The sequence below is a fragment of the Choristoneura fumiferana genome, chromosome 13, assembly GCF_025370935.1.
Source record: "Choristoneura fumiferana chromosome 13, NRCan_CFum_1, whole genome shotgun sequence".
Lineage (NCBI taxonomy): Eukaryota > Metazoa > Arthropoda > Insecta > Lepidoptera > Tortricidae > Choristoneura > Choristoneura fumiferana.
Window position 1 is genome coordinate 5,584,379 of NC_133484.1, and position 14,707 is coordinate 5,599,085.

At 35.1% G+C, this 14,707-nt stretch overlaps 1 protein-coding gene across 2 annotated transcripts in view; it reads left to right on the forward strand.

Annotated features, from left to right (window-relative positions):
• The window catches only part of NPF (neuropeptide F), a 39,251-nt gene extending 25,816 nt beyond the window's left edge, over window positions 1–13,435 (forward strand). Inside the window, exons 3-5 of one of the 2 annotated variants that reach the window (XM_074096126.1) lie at window positions 2,219–2,335; window positions 7,022–7,070; window positions 12,958–13,435. In XM_074096126.1, coding sequence (XP_073952227.1) covers window positions 2,219–2,335; window positions 7,022–7,070; window positions 12,958–13,002 — 211 coding nt within the window. In that variant the 3' untranslated portion in view covers window positions 13,003–13,435. The remainder of the gene's footprint in view (window positions 1–2,218; window positions 2,336–7,021; window positions 7,071–12,957) is intronic. The other variant, XM_074096128.1, reaches the window with a different exon arrangement.
• Window positions 13,436–14,707: the final 1,272 nt, after the last annotated feature.

Consider the following 14,707-nt stretch of genomic DNA (forward strand, 5'->3'; position numbering starts at 1 on the left):
AACATAAACATTACATAGCATGTTTGAGAAATAATACATTACTGTAGAGGCCGGGAAGTAGGGGGTTGCCGGCAAAGCAGATATAGACGGCCGAGCCTAGCAAGGCCGGATAGGGATGCGAGGCCGGCAACCCCACGTTCCGGCCGAGGCTTGTATAATGCGCTTGTATAACGCTTTTTTGCACATTTTTATATTGAATACAACTTTGTATGGAAAAAGGTTTCGCTGGTCCGCTAAGTATCGTCATTATATGCAGTCGCAGGACGACCACTGTTGGACATCTAATAGGCCTCCCCCATAAAACTCCAGTTGCTTCGGTTGGAAACGGCCGGCATTCGACCCCGAGCATATCTCTCTCAATAACTCACTGAGCAACTCTGATCCTATTTACAAGACCTATAGTGAGAAGCACTAAGTCTCGGTTTCATACGTCATCACTGGCAACACACACTGGTTGAAGACTGTCGTCTTAAGGCACTGAGGTATTTTGGACTAAGCATTATGTCGCTAAGCATATTACTCGTAGGTGGGTAATTGTAAGAAAACTTTTATGCGACATCTCACGTCACGGCTTTTTTGGGGTGCAAAGGGTGGAATACAGAAGCGCCCAACGTATGCTTCGCTGCAAGAAATAACATTGGCTCTTCGGACCCGTTCACAGGGGAGGCGTATTGCGTGCTAATTCAACTGTGGTCTTATTCCAAAAGGATGGACATTGAAAATTAGTTTTCCAATAAAGTATGCCAACTTTATGGTAAACGACTTATTTTTAATAAAGACGCGTTAACCCTTTTCCGGGTGCATGAGTGTGTATCGGGGGTATAATTTGTATTGGGAAGATTGTGGTCGCTCCACTGAATGGTTATTACAGAGCATTTTCAGATGAGATTGTTTCAATTTTGATAACAATTGCTTTGGACTTTGCATTGGAATTAGGGCTATATTTAAAACGTGAACGGCATCACTTTGGTTGGCCGGAAGATTCGGGAATTTCGACTCAGGTAGAAATTCTGAAAGATAAGCGGTTTAGTTGTAACAACTGCGGTTAAAGACATTTTGTTTAAGTAAAGTTTAAATTATTTAACTGATCAGCTTTATTATAATTAAATAGGCGGTTAATTATTTCAAGTTAAGCATTCGGCCAAAGTTGCTGTAAGTAAAATTGATAGTTTAACGATGTTTTGAACAAATAATCATGTTCATAACAAATCATAATAAAAAATATCGTGCGGTTCTCATGTCAATTCGGCATGGTATTAGGTACATACATATTAACTTACCTATTACTCGTAATTATTGTCATTAAAGAAAATACTACTAATGTGTTATCAAACTAACCGACGTATCAAAACCGAAGTAATGAGAGTCACATTCGAACTCAACAGGAGTCAGAGTCACTGTAACTTTTTTTTTCATTTCATTTTTCATTTCATTTCTTGTTTTTGTTACACTGCCCATGATGGACAGACAATGCAATGAGACCTTAGTAGGTAATAGATTTTATTTGCACCCTATGTGAAAGATTGCCTAAAAATAAAAGTTACTTACAGTTCTAATTATGGATTTTCATTTTTCATTCAATACTGTTCTACCTGTAGAGTGTGACACGATTTTAATGAACATAGGTTTCTTGCATCCCTTTTAACATTTCCCTAGTGCTGCTTAGCTTTATTGAAATCGAAATGAGAACAATTGCCTGAATCCCCGGTAGATTCCAAAAACATTTCCGTATTAGGAAGATAATCGTACTCGTAAGTACTTATTTCTAACAAGAAATGGAAAAATTAAACCTTTATTATTGTACTATTTGAGATTAATACATAAACAGTCAAACCCCTAGGTAGACCTGTTACTCCCTTCTTAGATTTCTTTTTATCTGAAGAATTTTTCACGAGAATCATACGATAAAAATATCGCTAGGTAACCATTCCGGACGGAAATTTTTCCTATAAAAATTAGACGCTGTGGCATTGATTGTTTGCAAACAAATGCCTCCATTTTCAGAGCACTTAGAGGACTCACTAAATTGTGAAAATACAACGCATTCGTCGTAAAAATATTTAAAAGCTTTTGTGATCGTTTTTGCTCCTTGACGATACAATGTTCCTTATTCTTAAAACACTAATCGGTGCGTCCAGTTCAATCTGAATCGGCTGGCTTACCCTTCCCGCGTCTAGTGTTGCTTGTAGTATGTTATATCGATATCGATAATTGGCAGGATCGACCGCCGCGACGTCGGCGACGAACGTGTCGACCCACAATTGATAGACCGTGCGCTGAGGCTACTCCAACTTCAGACCCTAGACCGCCTTTACTCCTACCACACCCGACCAAGGTACGATCGATGTCCACGCTGTCGATAAACGTCTGTCGACTCTTAGACGAATGTGTGCTGTGCTTTCTCTTCAGTAGATTCTTTCGCGAATGCCTTTGTCCCTAAATGTTGCCTCTTGTCTTCTTTTCATGTGAGATTTTTAAGCATAATCTCACACGTTACCGATTGGCCTTATTCAAAAAAACTTTACTTAAGTAATAAATATCGATATCGATACTTTCTGAAGTTTGTCTCTTTAAAGTACTTTTCTATCGAAAGTACTTACAGCAGGGCTAGCAATGTTTCTTTTCACTACCCTAAGCCTTCTATTTCCAATTATACATTGCTTGATGTACCTTTGGTCTTAGGAATAGCAATTCATAAAACTCACGTGTCTTAAAAAGTAAAAAATCTTTTTAACTTACGTAGCTACGTTTACCAATAGGAAAGATTATTAAAATTAAATAACAAGCCTGGTTGTGGCATATACGAGTAAATACTCAAATATTATGCAATAGACTTCTTAAAATAATCTGTGCAGAAAAAATAAGGCAATAACACAAAATCGAAATAATATCGACACTCGTACGTTACTTTATTGCAAGCTTTTACTTAAGAAATATATGTGTAGATAGTAGTCACCAAAATGTTCCAGTAGCAGTCAGTTAGTAGGTGAATTCGATACAGTTCATCCCACCAATAGAAACAATCGCGATTCTGTCACTGTCTAAAGGTTAATAAGTAGTAGAAGACCCTCATAAGTTGCTGTTACTTTTGAGCTTATTTAAATATTAATTATTAAGCTATCTGGTATCTAATATCTCTAAACGAGCACTTATTGTTTTTTATTTTATTTCGGGCATCTCGCAAACTGCTTTTCCATCGGAAATCTGCTATGTGGCATGTGGGGCTTGGTCTTATCTCACGGAAAACGGTTGCCCGGGTGCTTTAACTATTAAGTAAGCTATGTCGCAAAAATCAGTCTACAAAAGAAACCATTTTATGAAATAAAATTTTTGTTTGTGCCACCCCTATAGAGTTCTGTAGATAATTATAATTATTGACACGCATGTACCTACATAAACAGTCATTCATAATGGTGTTGTTTCATTTTATTCAAAATACTGGTAGTGTTCAAGAAAATAACATTAACGGATGAAGTAATTTGATCAAGTCAAAAGATATCGATGTCAATTTGCTTAACGTCAGATATCATTAGCTTTCGTTTCCAATAAGGTGTAAACATAACTTAAAATTAAAATATAGTATAGTAAGTTAAATTTCGTCAGTATTTAGATGGCACCAAGGGCAATAAGTACGGAACAAATTAGTAATCCTATTTGTGACAGTAATTGTTAATTTTCTAATGAAAAGGATGAAGATTATTGAATGTAATAAAGCAATAGCAATCAACGAAAGCTACAAACTAAAAACTTTAGGTAAACTTGTCCGCTATCCACCAACCACAAGATATGCTTTATGACAGCGGAGAAGCAAGGTAAAAATGAATGAATCAATTTATTTAATTTCAGAGAACCAACAGCTATAAAATACAGAATAAACTTATTTAATAGTAACAATAAAGCCAGTTAAAGGATCTCACAAGTAGAAACAAATTAAAAAAAGGTAAAACATACGCGTACAATCGCACACAAATGCACCTCGCAAACGTGGATAGAAAGACAATAATGAAAACTCATTCACTAAACAACAAGATTGAATTGAATTCTAGTACTTGTATTTAGTAGCTACATGATACATTAAGTAGGTACGCTCCATCTAACCACCTCCTCCGCCAATCGCCGCCTCACCGTAAAGATATTGCAAAATTAGCGTTTGTAGTTTATCGTAGGGACTTCCGCAAAATAACGCCGGAGTCAATCAATTATGTAAAACTAGCGTTTACCCGCGGCTTCGAACGCGTAAACCATTAGATCCAGCAGTTGAATTGAAATTCTGGGATTATACTAAATTTCCGCTTGAATTCTGAATATTATACAGGGTGGCTCATTTAGATCGGTCATGAAGGGAAAGTCTGAAACTATAAGACATACGAAGATCTGTTCTTAGGAACCATGTCATCGATTTTAGTAACAAGAAAAACTGCATTCAAACATTAGAAGAAAAACTTGTTCTCAGTACGGGAATCGAACCAGGACGTTTGAAAAAAAAACTTACATTAGGTATTTCTATATTATGTACCTATATCGATAGTATAGGCCATAAGCAATAAATATTACTATGAAAAAAGATATCTAGAATGAATAAAATGCATTGTTTTCATATTCTTTAATAATGTAATTATTATTTTTCATAACGTCCGGCTTTTTTTTTTAAATGTATGAATGCAGTTTTTCTTGTAATTGAAATCGTTGACATGGTTTCTAAGAACAGATCTTCGTAATGTCTTATAGCTCCAGAGTTTCCCATACTGACTAGTATAGTGGATCTCATTAACTTGCAGACGTTTATGGGCGGTGGTGATCTCTTACCATAAGGAGACCCACTTGCTCGTTTTCCATCATATTCATCATCATCATCCCAGGCTATATACGTCCCACTGCTGGGTACAGGCCTCCTCTCAGAACAAGAGGGCTTGGGCCATAGTTCCCACGCGGGTTCCCATGCGGATTGGGAACTTCACACGCACCATTGAATTGCTTCGCAGGTTTGTGCAGGTTTCCTCACGATGTTTTCCTTCACCGCATAGCTCGTGGTAAATTTCAAATGTAATTCCGCACATGACTTTCGAAAAACTCAGAGGTGCGAAACCACTAGGCCACTACGGCTCTCAGGCCACCACGGCTCTATTAATAATATTATAATATAACCTTTCAATTTGGGGATATCTCATTTCTCAATCACCGAAAGTTGATTGAAAAATATGACCTGTAGAGAAAAACAGACCAGACTACTTAAATGGGTCGTAGGGAAATGGACACATAATTTTTGTATGGTAAATTGGGGACGTTTTTTTTTCGTCAAAATCAATAGTGCTCGTGATTCAGGAGAACTCGGGATTACCTAATTCTGAAATAAAAAATGTCTGAATTTAAAGTAAAAATGCCCAGAGGTAACTCATTTACTAAAATTGCCTCCAAACTTTGTATAAGTACCGTACATGGCCAAAACTAGGAAATTTAGTTGATATTATTGTGCTTTTGTAGCGATATAAAAGACCCATTTATTCATTACGCTCCCTTGATCAAAGAATGCTGGAATACAGCTAGTTTAACTATAAGCAAACAAATATTTGTGGATTTTGTACTTCGCCAAAGTTACTTAAGGCCCGTTTATGACGCTTTAAGATTTTAATATTCACTTGTAATCGCCGCGTTAATCAAGATAACAGCTAAAAGGCTAATAAATAATTATTTAATTAAGTTAAAAATCAAACAGGCTCCGTTTGATGAAATTAGTTTATTTTTATTATGCATAAAAAGGTCTGTTTGGATATCAATTTCATGTTTACCTGGGCTTAGTGTTTTTTGCAAGAGCGCAGACTAAATGGGATTCGGTGTCGATAAATTTATTTGGAAAACGGATACTTTAAACATAAAATGCTGTAGAATTGATCTTGTGTTTGTAAATTGACAGAATTAAGTAGATATTATACAGGGCGGAACATTTAGGTCAGTATGGGAAAGGCTGAAACTATAAGACATACGAAGAACTTTTCTTAGGAATCATGTCATCGATTTTAGTACTTAACAAGAAAAACCGCATACAAACATTTAATAAAAACTTGTACTCAGCTCGGAAATCGAACCGGGACGATTTGAAAAATAAAACTTACATTATTGAATAATATGAAATACAATGCATTTTATTCATTCTAGATATGTTTCATAGTAACATTTATTGCTTATGACCTACACTATCGGTATCCAAATAGAAATAATTTAAGTTATATTTTTCAGAACAACCGGGTTCGATTCCCGATCTAAGTCGAACTTTTTTTTTAATCTACGAATGCAGTTTTTCTTGTTACTAAAATCGATGACATGGTTCCTAATAGTGTTCTGTTGATCTTCGTATTTCGTATGTCTTATAGTTTCAGACTTTCCCATACTGACCGATCTATGTAACAGCCTGTATGTACTCGAAATACGTGAGTTAGAATCTAGATTATTTCAACGTTGTATGGATTCGAGTGTTATTATGCGGAGATCCATGTTTAAAATAAAATAGATAACTTTAATTAGTGCCTACGTGGCGTAGTGAAGTGTGATGCAGCTAAGTGAAATAGCCGCGCTTCGTATAATCTGGTTAGCGGTACTACGAACTCTGCATTAATAATAATCAAGTCCCGAGATGTACTAGTTAAACCTTGACAAGTTCGTAAGTGACTCTCGCTAGAACCCTGTCGCTGGGACCCTCTGCTGCCTTTTTCAAGATTTTTTTTATAGATAAGTACGGCAAACGCTGACTGCTGCAGACCCTATACTACGAAGTGCAAATTCGAATTTCGTATCTTGCCGTCCCGTTGACGCGTTTAATATTATTTAATACGAGAGTGAGAGGGACGGTACGATAAGAACTTTGATATTCGAATTTCTTAGTAGCCCCCCAGCCAGGGTTGTACAACCCTGTTGTAGAACGTACGTTCTACCTAGTGTCACTTACGAACTTGTCTTAGGTACAAATAGAATGAACTTTACAGTTATAACATTTCCCTTCTAATCAACTTTGTTTTTTTGCCAATAGATACGGGAAACGCTCCGATGCTGTCTCAAACTGGGCGAAGGACCTTGAAGTAAGTTTTTACTTAAAATTACTACCTACTTCATTAATGAGTCCGCTCCATTCACGGTGGAAACCGTGCTTTAGGGCTGATTTCAAAATAAGTTTTGAATCTATAACGATAAAAATACATCGCGGAAACGGTGTAAGTCGGTATATTGCAGAACTAGTAACATAAAGAATAAAAATCTCACGAGAAATGAAAGTGTGAGGCTCTCAGGCTATCTGGCTAAACACTATCATTCATTTTGCCAGCTCAATCAGTAATGAAACGCTGCTCGAGTTAATTACTCAAAAATAGGTTATTGTAGAGAATGTACTTGAAAAAGGATAACATTCATAGGTTGGAACCGTGTTGTAGTAAATTCTTTGGCAACACTTGTCTTGGGCTTATTATTAAATTATTATGTAAAGCTTTATAATTTTTATAGTGCTTCTCATAATATAAATTAAAAACCACGAACGAAAGATAAACAATACAAAGGTAAAAGGTAATGTTTTGCAAAATTCATTCCTGTTTAAATAATAAAAATAATTAAACAAAATGTATTTCATCAGGTATAAGTTTCACTTCCAATTTCCTAATAGGGTTTGCTCTAAGAGCTGAAGGTCCTCGTAAACTTTAATGTTGAAATCGAATGAAAAAAGGCTATTTGATTCAAGCGCCATTTTGAAAACTTTACAGGAGAGCGTTTTAAAGATTTGAAAAATCACTGTTCCCAAAATACTTAATAAAAATCTAAGTCATCATAAAGCGGCATATTTTTTGCTAATTTTTGATAGATACATATAAAACAAATAAAATATGTTTTTTTAGGAAGTTAGATATAACTTGAGCCATTTTGCACAATCCTCTGATCAGGGCAGAAAGATCTAAGTGCACGATTACGATTTATATGTTCAAAGCAAAATGGTTTAAGTTTATGTACACTTCTTTAATAGATCAAGGATAAATGATTTAAATCGCTCACTAAGTAGAAACTGTTCATGGATAAATGATAAAAAAAAACGCCCACCTAGTTGTAAACTGTTTATGGATAAATGAGTTAACCGCTCACCTAGTTGGAAACTGTTCAAGTAAAAATGTCTCAAATTAAAATATAATTAATAATAAATTATTTTAATCTCAAATACCTACTCGTGTTGATTTGTATTCATTTTGATGTAATTTAAACGCCATTTTTTATTGATAGCTGAATTCAATTTGTTTCATATACTAGTTCAGGTAAGATTGATTCAAGTGAGAAAAATATTGTTGAAATGTTCAAGGCAAAATGATTTCAGTTACATGCATTAAAAATGCTGGTTGAAGCAAAATGAATTAACATACACTGTGTTCAATTTTATATGATCAAGTACAAACAATTCAAATATCGATACCATTTGTTTTCATCCGAGGATAAATGGCTTAAGTTACAAATAGTAAAAAAAACGGTTTTTTTGTGGATTTATAAAAATAAGAATATTTATTTGCGAAAATGTAGTAGTAAATACAGTTGGAGAAGCGTTTTTAAATGCGTACATTTTACTTAAACAAGCATGCAAATACATGTTCTGAAAAAAAAACAACCAAGTTCGCTACACTTGAATCCTCGTAAACCGGAATGATACCCAAATTTTCGATGGAGCCAAGCGCCAAAAAAGTACTCAGATTTACTTCAAACCCGGCCCAAACGACGCGGAAAAATTCGCTGGATTCCAATGATGTCTATAACTCAATATCGCCTAAAATGGCGCTTGAATCAATAATTAGCCTTTTAACCATCGAAATATAAACAGACAGTTTAGTAACTTGACTAAAAAGTTTATAAACAGATCTAAAACTCTTGATCTATTTAAGGTAAATGTTTATCCAGAGGGGGACCTCAGTGATTTAATGAATTGAATTTTAATGATTCGGAGAAATTAAGTGAATTTGCTAACAACATGTAACTAGCAACGAAATTAGTAACTTTGCTGTCGAAGAGTATAGAATTACGAGTAGAATCATTTTAAGTTATACTCTTGTTACATCGTCAATTGATTGACTTCTCGAATTCATACAAAATAGATCCATTAATAGATCGAATATCCTTTAAATCGACAAAATACCCTTACCTCTTGTCAACCCGCATAGTATTTCAGAACATGAGGCCGGTGAATGCCTACGCTAACCCTAATCTGTATGATTGCTTTTGATCATTCGGCTACATGATGTACGAATTCAAAAGGCTATCAACGAAATTTTACTTAGTTCCAGGAGCCTGCTTTCAAGGATCAAAAAGCATTAAATTTTACCGCAAAATAATGTTATTATTCAGTCAGCTCCTTATTGATTTTTATAGCAGTGTTCAGGCGATTTTTAGGGTTCCGTTTTTCGCCATTTGGCTACGGAACCCTTATGGATTCGTCATGTCTGTCTGTCTGTCTGTCCGTCCGTATGTCACAGCCACTTTTTTCCGAAACTATAAGAACTATACTGTTGAAAGTTGGTAACTAGATGTATTCTGTAAACCGCATTAATATTTTCACACAAAAATAGAAAAAAAAATTCCCCATACTTAGAACAGAAACTCAATTTTTTTTTCATCAAATCCATACGTGTGGGGTATCTATGGATAGTTTGCGCGAGAGACACTTCTAAAGTGGTAAAATGTGTGTGCCCCCCCCGTAACTTCTAAAATAAAAGATATGATAAAGCTAAAAAAAATATGATGTACATTACCATTCAAAATTCCACTGAAAATTGGTTTGAACGAGATCTAGTAAGTAGTTTTTTTTAATACGTCATAAATCGTAAAGTAAAGGAAACTTTTATATTATGTTACTTGCTGCTACGGAACCCTTCATGGGCGAGTCCGACTCGCATTTGGCCGCTTTTTTCTTATTTTTTCGATTAACTATATGAATGTCCTTTTGAATGTTTGGCCCTTTAATTCAGACACTCTTATTTGTTTTATGAGTAGGTACAGTCACCATCAGATGCACAGCATGCACTCTATTATTAAGGTATTAGAGTTCATGTGTCGATATTTTTGACCACCTTCCGAAATATCTGATGGCGATTTCTTATAGAAACCTTCTCTATATTCTCTTGTCTATCTTCTCTAGTCTTAGTTTTAGGTGGTACTTATGGAGCCAAAATAAATCTTTCTTTTTTTCTTACTTTCTATATTGGGTGTACGTACACATTAATAAACTGTGATAGACGTATCTTTTGTTTTTAACATTCCACCCTCGGGATTGCTACAGGCAATTTCTTACACTTCGTTTTCTTGTCACGCACCCATTAGTTTTTTCTGAAAGGAAACCAATAAGTTTTTTCGTGATCATTCGTATATGAAGCGCATATTTACGATGGGTTATTAGTTGGTATATAAAAGCTATAACGAAAGGGGAAGGCAATTGAAATGAAACTAATAACTTAACTAACTACTCTACCAATCATGAAAGTTTTGGGGAATTATTTGTTTAATTAAAGGCTTTTAATTAAAACGAGACAATATTAGATCTATGTAGTCCTCAATAAATTGCGCAGACTGTTAAAGTTAATAGGTACACAAACCTGAGGCCTTATCTCTATACCTAACACACTTGCAATCATAATTGTCTTCACTACTTCTTTCTGTCACACGGCATAATAAGACGAGGTTAGAAAAAGATGGTGAATGCTATCACGTCAACGCATCAGATAAGCAGTCACTTTTATATCTCACCTTCCTATAAATTATAAATGTCAGGAAATATACGTATTCACACTGAAAGTAACTTTCTTAACGCTACTTTTTCTTTCTCACACTAAAGCATTTAGTTCACTTGTGCATTTTGGCGTAAAATTTTCGTAGCAGTTGGAAGCAAAATAGTCTCTGCCTACCCCTTTGATGGGAAAGAGGCGTGATTGTACCTATGCAGGTATGTATCTAAGATTCTTCGGATGTAGTTATTTTAACTAAATCAACATTTAATGTATCTACAATACATATTGTAAATAATAGTAATAAACTTTTAGCGTAAATTTTTTGTACAAGTTTTATTATCATAGACTTGAGGTTCAAATTTTAAAGGGTTTAAATTTCTATAAGTACACCATTTCAATAGCAGTTTTCGTACTCAAGTATTCCATTAAAGTCTTGCAATATCTTTTATTCAAGATTTACGGTTTAAAGCGAGCGATATGAGCTGGTTGATATTGTGCCAATATCAACGCCGCTCATGGTCGGGATTTACTCGTCAGTTTATAAAATACGCTTTAGGCACTAGTCCCACTGCTGGCGGGTAGCAAGAAGAGTGTTTTTAGTATAAAAACTTTATCGCTTTTGTCGCCGAGCCAGAACTTTTTCTACTGCTATATTATTAATTAACTATACTAAACAATTTTAATGTAGTGTACTATACTATTTATTAGATTATACTATTTATACTATTCGATGTTCCTTTTATTTATTATCTATTTTCCTACTATTTTGCTGGGTATGAATAAATAATTCTGTCTTTCTCTCTGTTCTCGCTACTCGCCGGTGGTAGGACTACGAGTACTGCCTAAAGTCATAGGAGCAGATTGATCATATTATAATGATGCATTGGGATTCTCTATTTTACTCTATTTTACAACATACGCCCTTGATTCAATTAGTTGTTTTTAGATTTATTCCAATAGTTTACTTGATTCTTAGGTAAAAATGTTCCGTTCTAGTTAAACTTACGGATTCACGTGATGACAATTGATTTATGTGGGTCTCAATTTAAACTGCTTTTTTTCGTTTTGAAATTGGTAAGGAAAATTTTTCAGAAGTTTTTCGTTTTATGTTTCTCATTTAACCATCACTGCTTAACGGATTAATTATTTACAAATGCCTTTTTTTGGACGACCAAATTGTTCAAGTATCGAGTCGTACTGACCTTCTCCCTACTCAATAAAATCCAATTAACAACTGAATGACCCCGTTCAATCAATTTAGTAACGAATTGTATCAATGTAAGTGGTCTGCATTAATTATTCAGTTTTTTTTTATTCGACTGGATGGCAAACGGGCAAGTGGGTCTCCTGATGGTAAGAGATCGCCACCGCCGATAAACATCTGCAACACCAGGGGTATTGCAGATGCGTTGCCAACCTAGAGGCCTAAGATGGGATACCTCAAGTGCCAGTAATTTCACCGGCTGTCTTACTCTCCACGCCGAAAACCAACAGTGCAAGCACTGCTGCTTCACGGCAGGATTAGCGAGCAAGATGGTGGTAGCAATCCGGGCGGACCTTGCACAAGGTCCTACCACCTGCTGCTGCTTTTAGATAAAAGTTCAACCGGACTTTAAATTAGTATGAGTATTTCTGGAGTCGTTGAAAATGAGGTATGCAAGTTTATGTTTAAGTAATTTTACAGGCTATAAGTTTGTAGCTTATGTATGATAATGAGGTTTCGTGGCAGTACATGGCTGATTGGGATACATAAACAATGCTACTTCATAAAACAACTAGGCTGTTCAATCTTAAAATATCTAATAAGTACTCGAGTTATGTCCTTGTAATTTAAAGAGCCCAACGATATAATATCATTCAAAAAATATCCATGAACACTAAAATGGTGTATTAGATTAATGGTATAAGTGGTAATAATTACAGTTCAACAAAGATCTTAGATAATGAACGTGTAGGTAGTACTGAGAACACAGTAGCACTACATGCGTAATGTGTATCTAATATACGTAGTTCTGATGACTATACAATAATAATAACATGGTATATTGAGCTGATCTGATGATGGAGTCGGAAGCTAGAAACAAGAACTACAAGACAACTCTTAGGATGTATTTTGATTCTCCAGGGTCTGATGATAGAGTAGGCAGTTAGGCAGCTATTATCAAACTGTATTTGTTAGTTTTATAATATTTCATATAATTTATTTACTTGCTTGGTTTTCTAGAAGCCGGACATACCTGCCTGGCTGCAGTACGCCAGAAGGAGATGAGGAGTGCAAGCAACACCGAATCCACATGCTGAGTCGCTCACGCATACTGCTACCATCTAATGAAACAATTAAACATTGTAGCGGAATCAATTACTTCTCTGTCTGACAATTTTGTAATTTAAAAAAGTAATTATAATTTCCATTTCCATTTCCAATTTCCTATTAATTTTCTAATTATCCTCCTTTAAGCTCATCGTTTTTCTCTCTTGATATAATAACATAATAAAGGTATTATGGTAAATTTTACACAGTAGTTAAATGTGACATGTATAGAGTAGGTACTTCGTTTCTCGCCTATTGTCAGATGTCATTCTCATTTTTTTATGTATTTTAAGCGTAAGTACTTTGAGGCAATATAACATTTGGGCTCCCTCTGCCGGGCCAGTCAATGTAACGTAATAAAATACAAGCAATTTGAAAACGTAATATTAAATGGTTTGTTTTATTTATTCTTCTCAGATAACTATAACATTGTAATTCTTAAACTTTGGTAGTACATAATTACCAATGGTAGGTAAGTGTTTTGTTGTTAATTTCAAGACACTACGAAAAATACACAAGCAACCCCGCAAAGTGTACCCACGGAAATTATCTAAACATTATCTACATTCATAGCCGTGCGTGGACAGCGTTGTCCAGCGGTGGTGTAGCGGTATAGCACGCGGCACGGAATGCCGAGGACTGGGTTCGATTCCCAGCGCTGGTCTTATTTTTCTGTGCATCTATATTTCAGTTTGTATTTTCACAAGTAACAAAAATTTGGAGTTGAAATAAAAAATACAAAAAGATTTCAAAAACCAATCTTAGACATTATTTAGTCAAATTAAACAGAACGTAACAAGTAATGTTATTCTGAAAAGTAATTAAAATAATGAGCCAATTAGTTATTGTCACTTTATCAACTGCCAATTAAGAACGTGTGGAAGTGGAGTTAGTGTAAATTAGGTTACACATCGCAAATACAATAGTTATAATTTGATATTTGATCGCTTGATTTGACTTTAAGCGCTTTAATTTATTATTATCTTCACTTTAATACGCAATTTGTACAGATTGATGTTTGACCAGAAACAATGCTTGATTGTTAGCAAAAATGTGGTCTCAGATTCATCCTTGCTTTGAAGACGTATAGATAACAGCGTTTAGGAAGCACAGGCAGACTTTTACTCATACTATCCAAAATACACGTAGTGTGATCACCAACATCTTTACAAATACACACGGCTCATATCAAACGAATATTATTGAAAGATGTTGGTAGATTAAAAAGATAGACCGAACGATGCTACGTTGGCAGATCTTCCTCGTTGGCAAATCGACGACATAGCTACTGTTACACATGCTAGTTACTAGCACAAAAGCATACTACTATTGAGCAAATGCTACCTACTAGCATGTGTGTATAGAACATGTGCTACTATTTAGCATGCTTATTTAGTAACATAAGTACTGGTACTTCAGGTACTAGCATGCTTATAAGCAAGCTTATTAGTATGCTAGTAATGAGCATTTGTGTAAGGCAACCTTTACTATATTTGCGTGCAACCAGTAGGTAGATGCAGGTGGCAAATATTGTCGTTCATTGTCGCATTCTAAAACCTCTTAGAATGCGACAGGGTTTTGATTCGACGTAAAAAATAAGTTGTAGCGTAGGATACACTATAATAGAAATAGATATTAAAGTTTTCAGACTAAATAATGATGT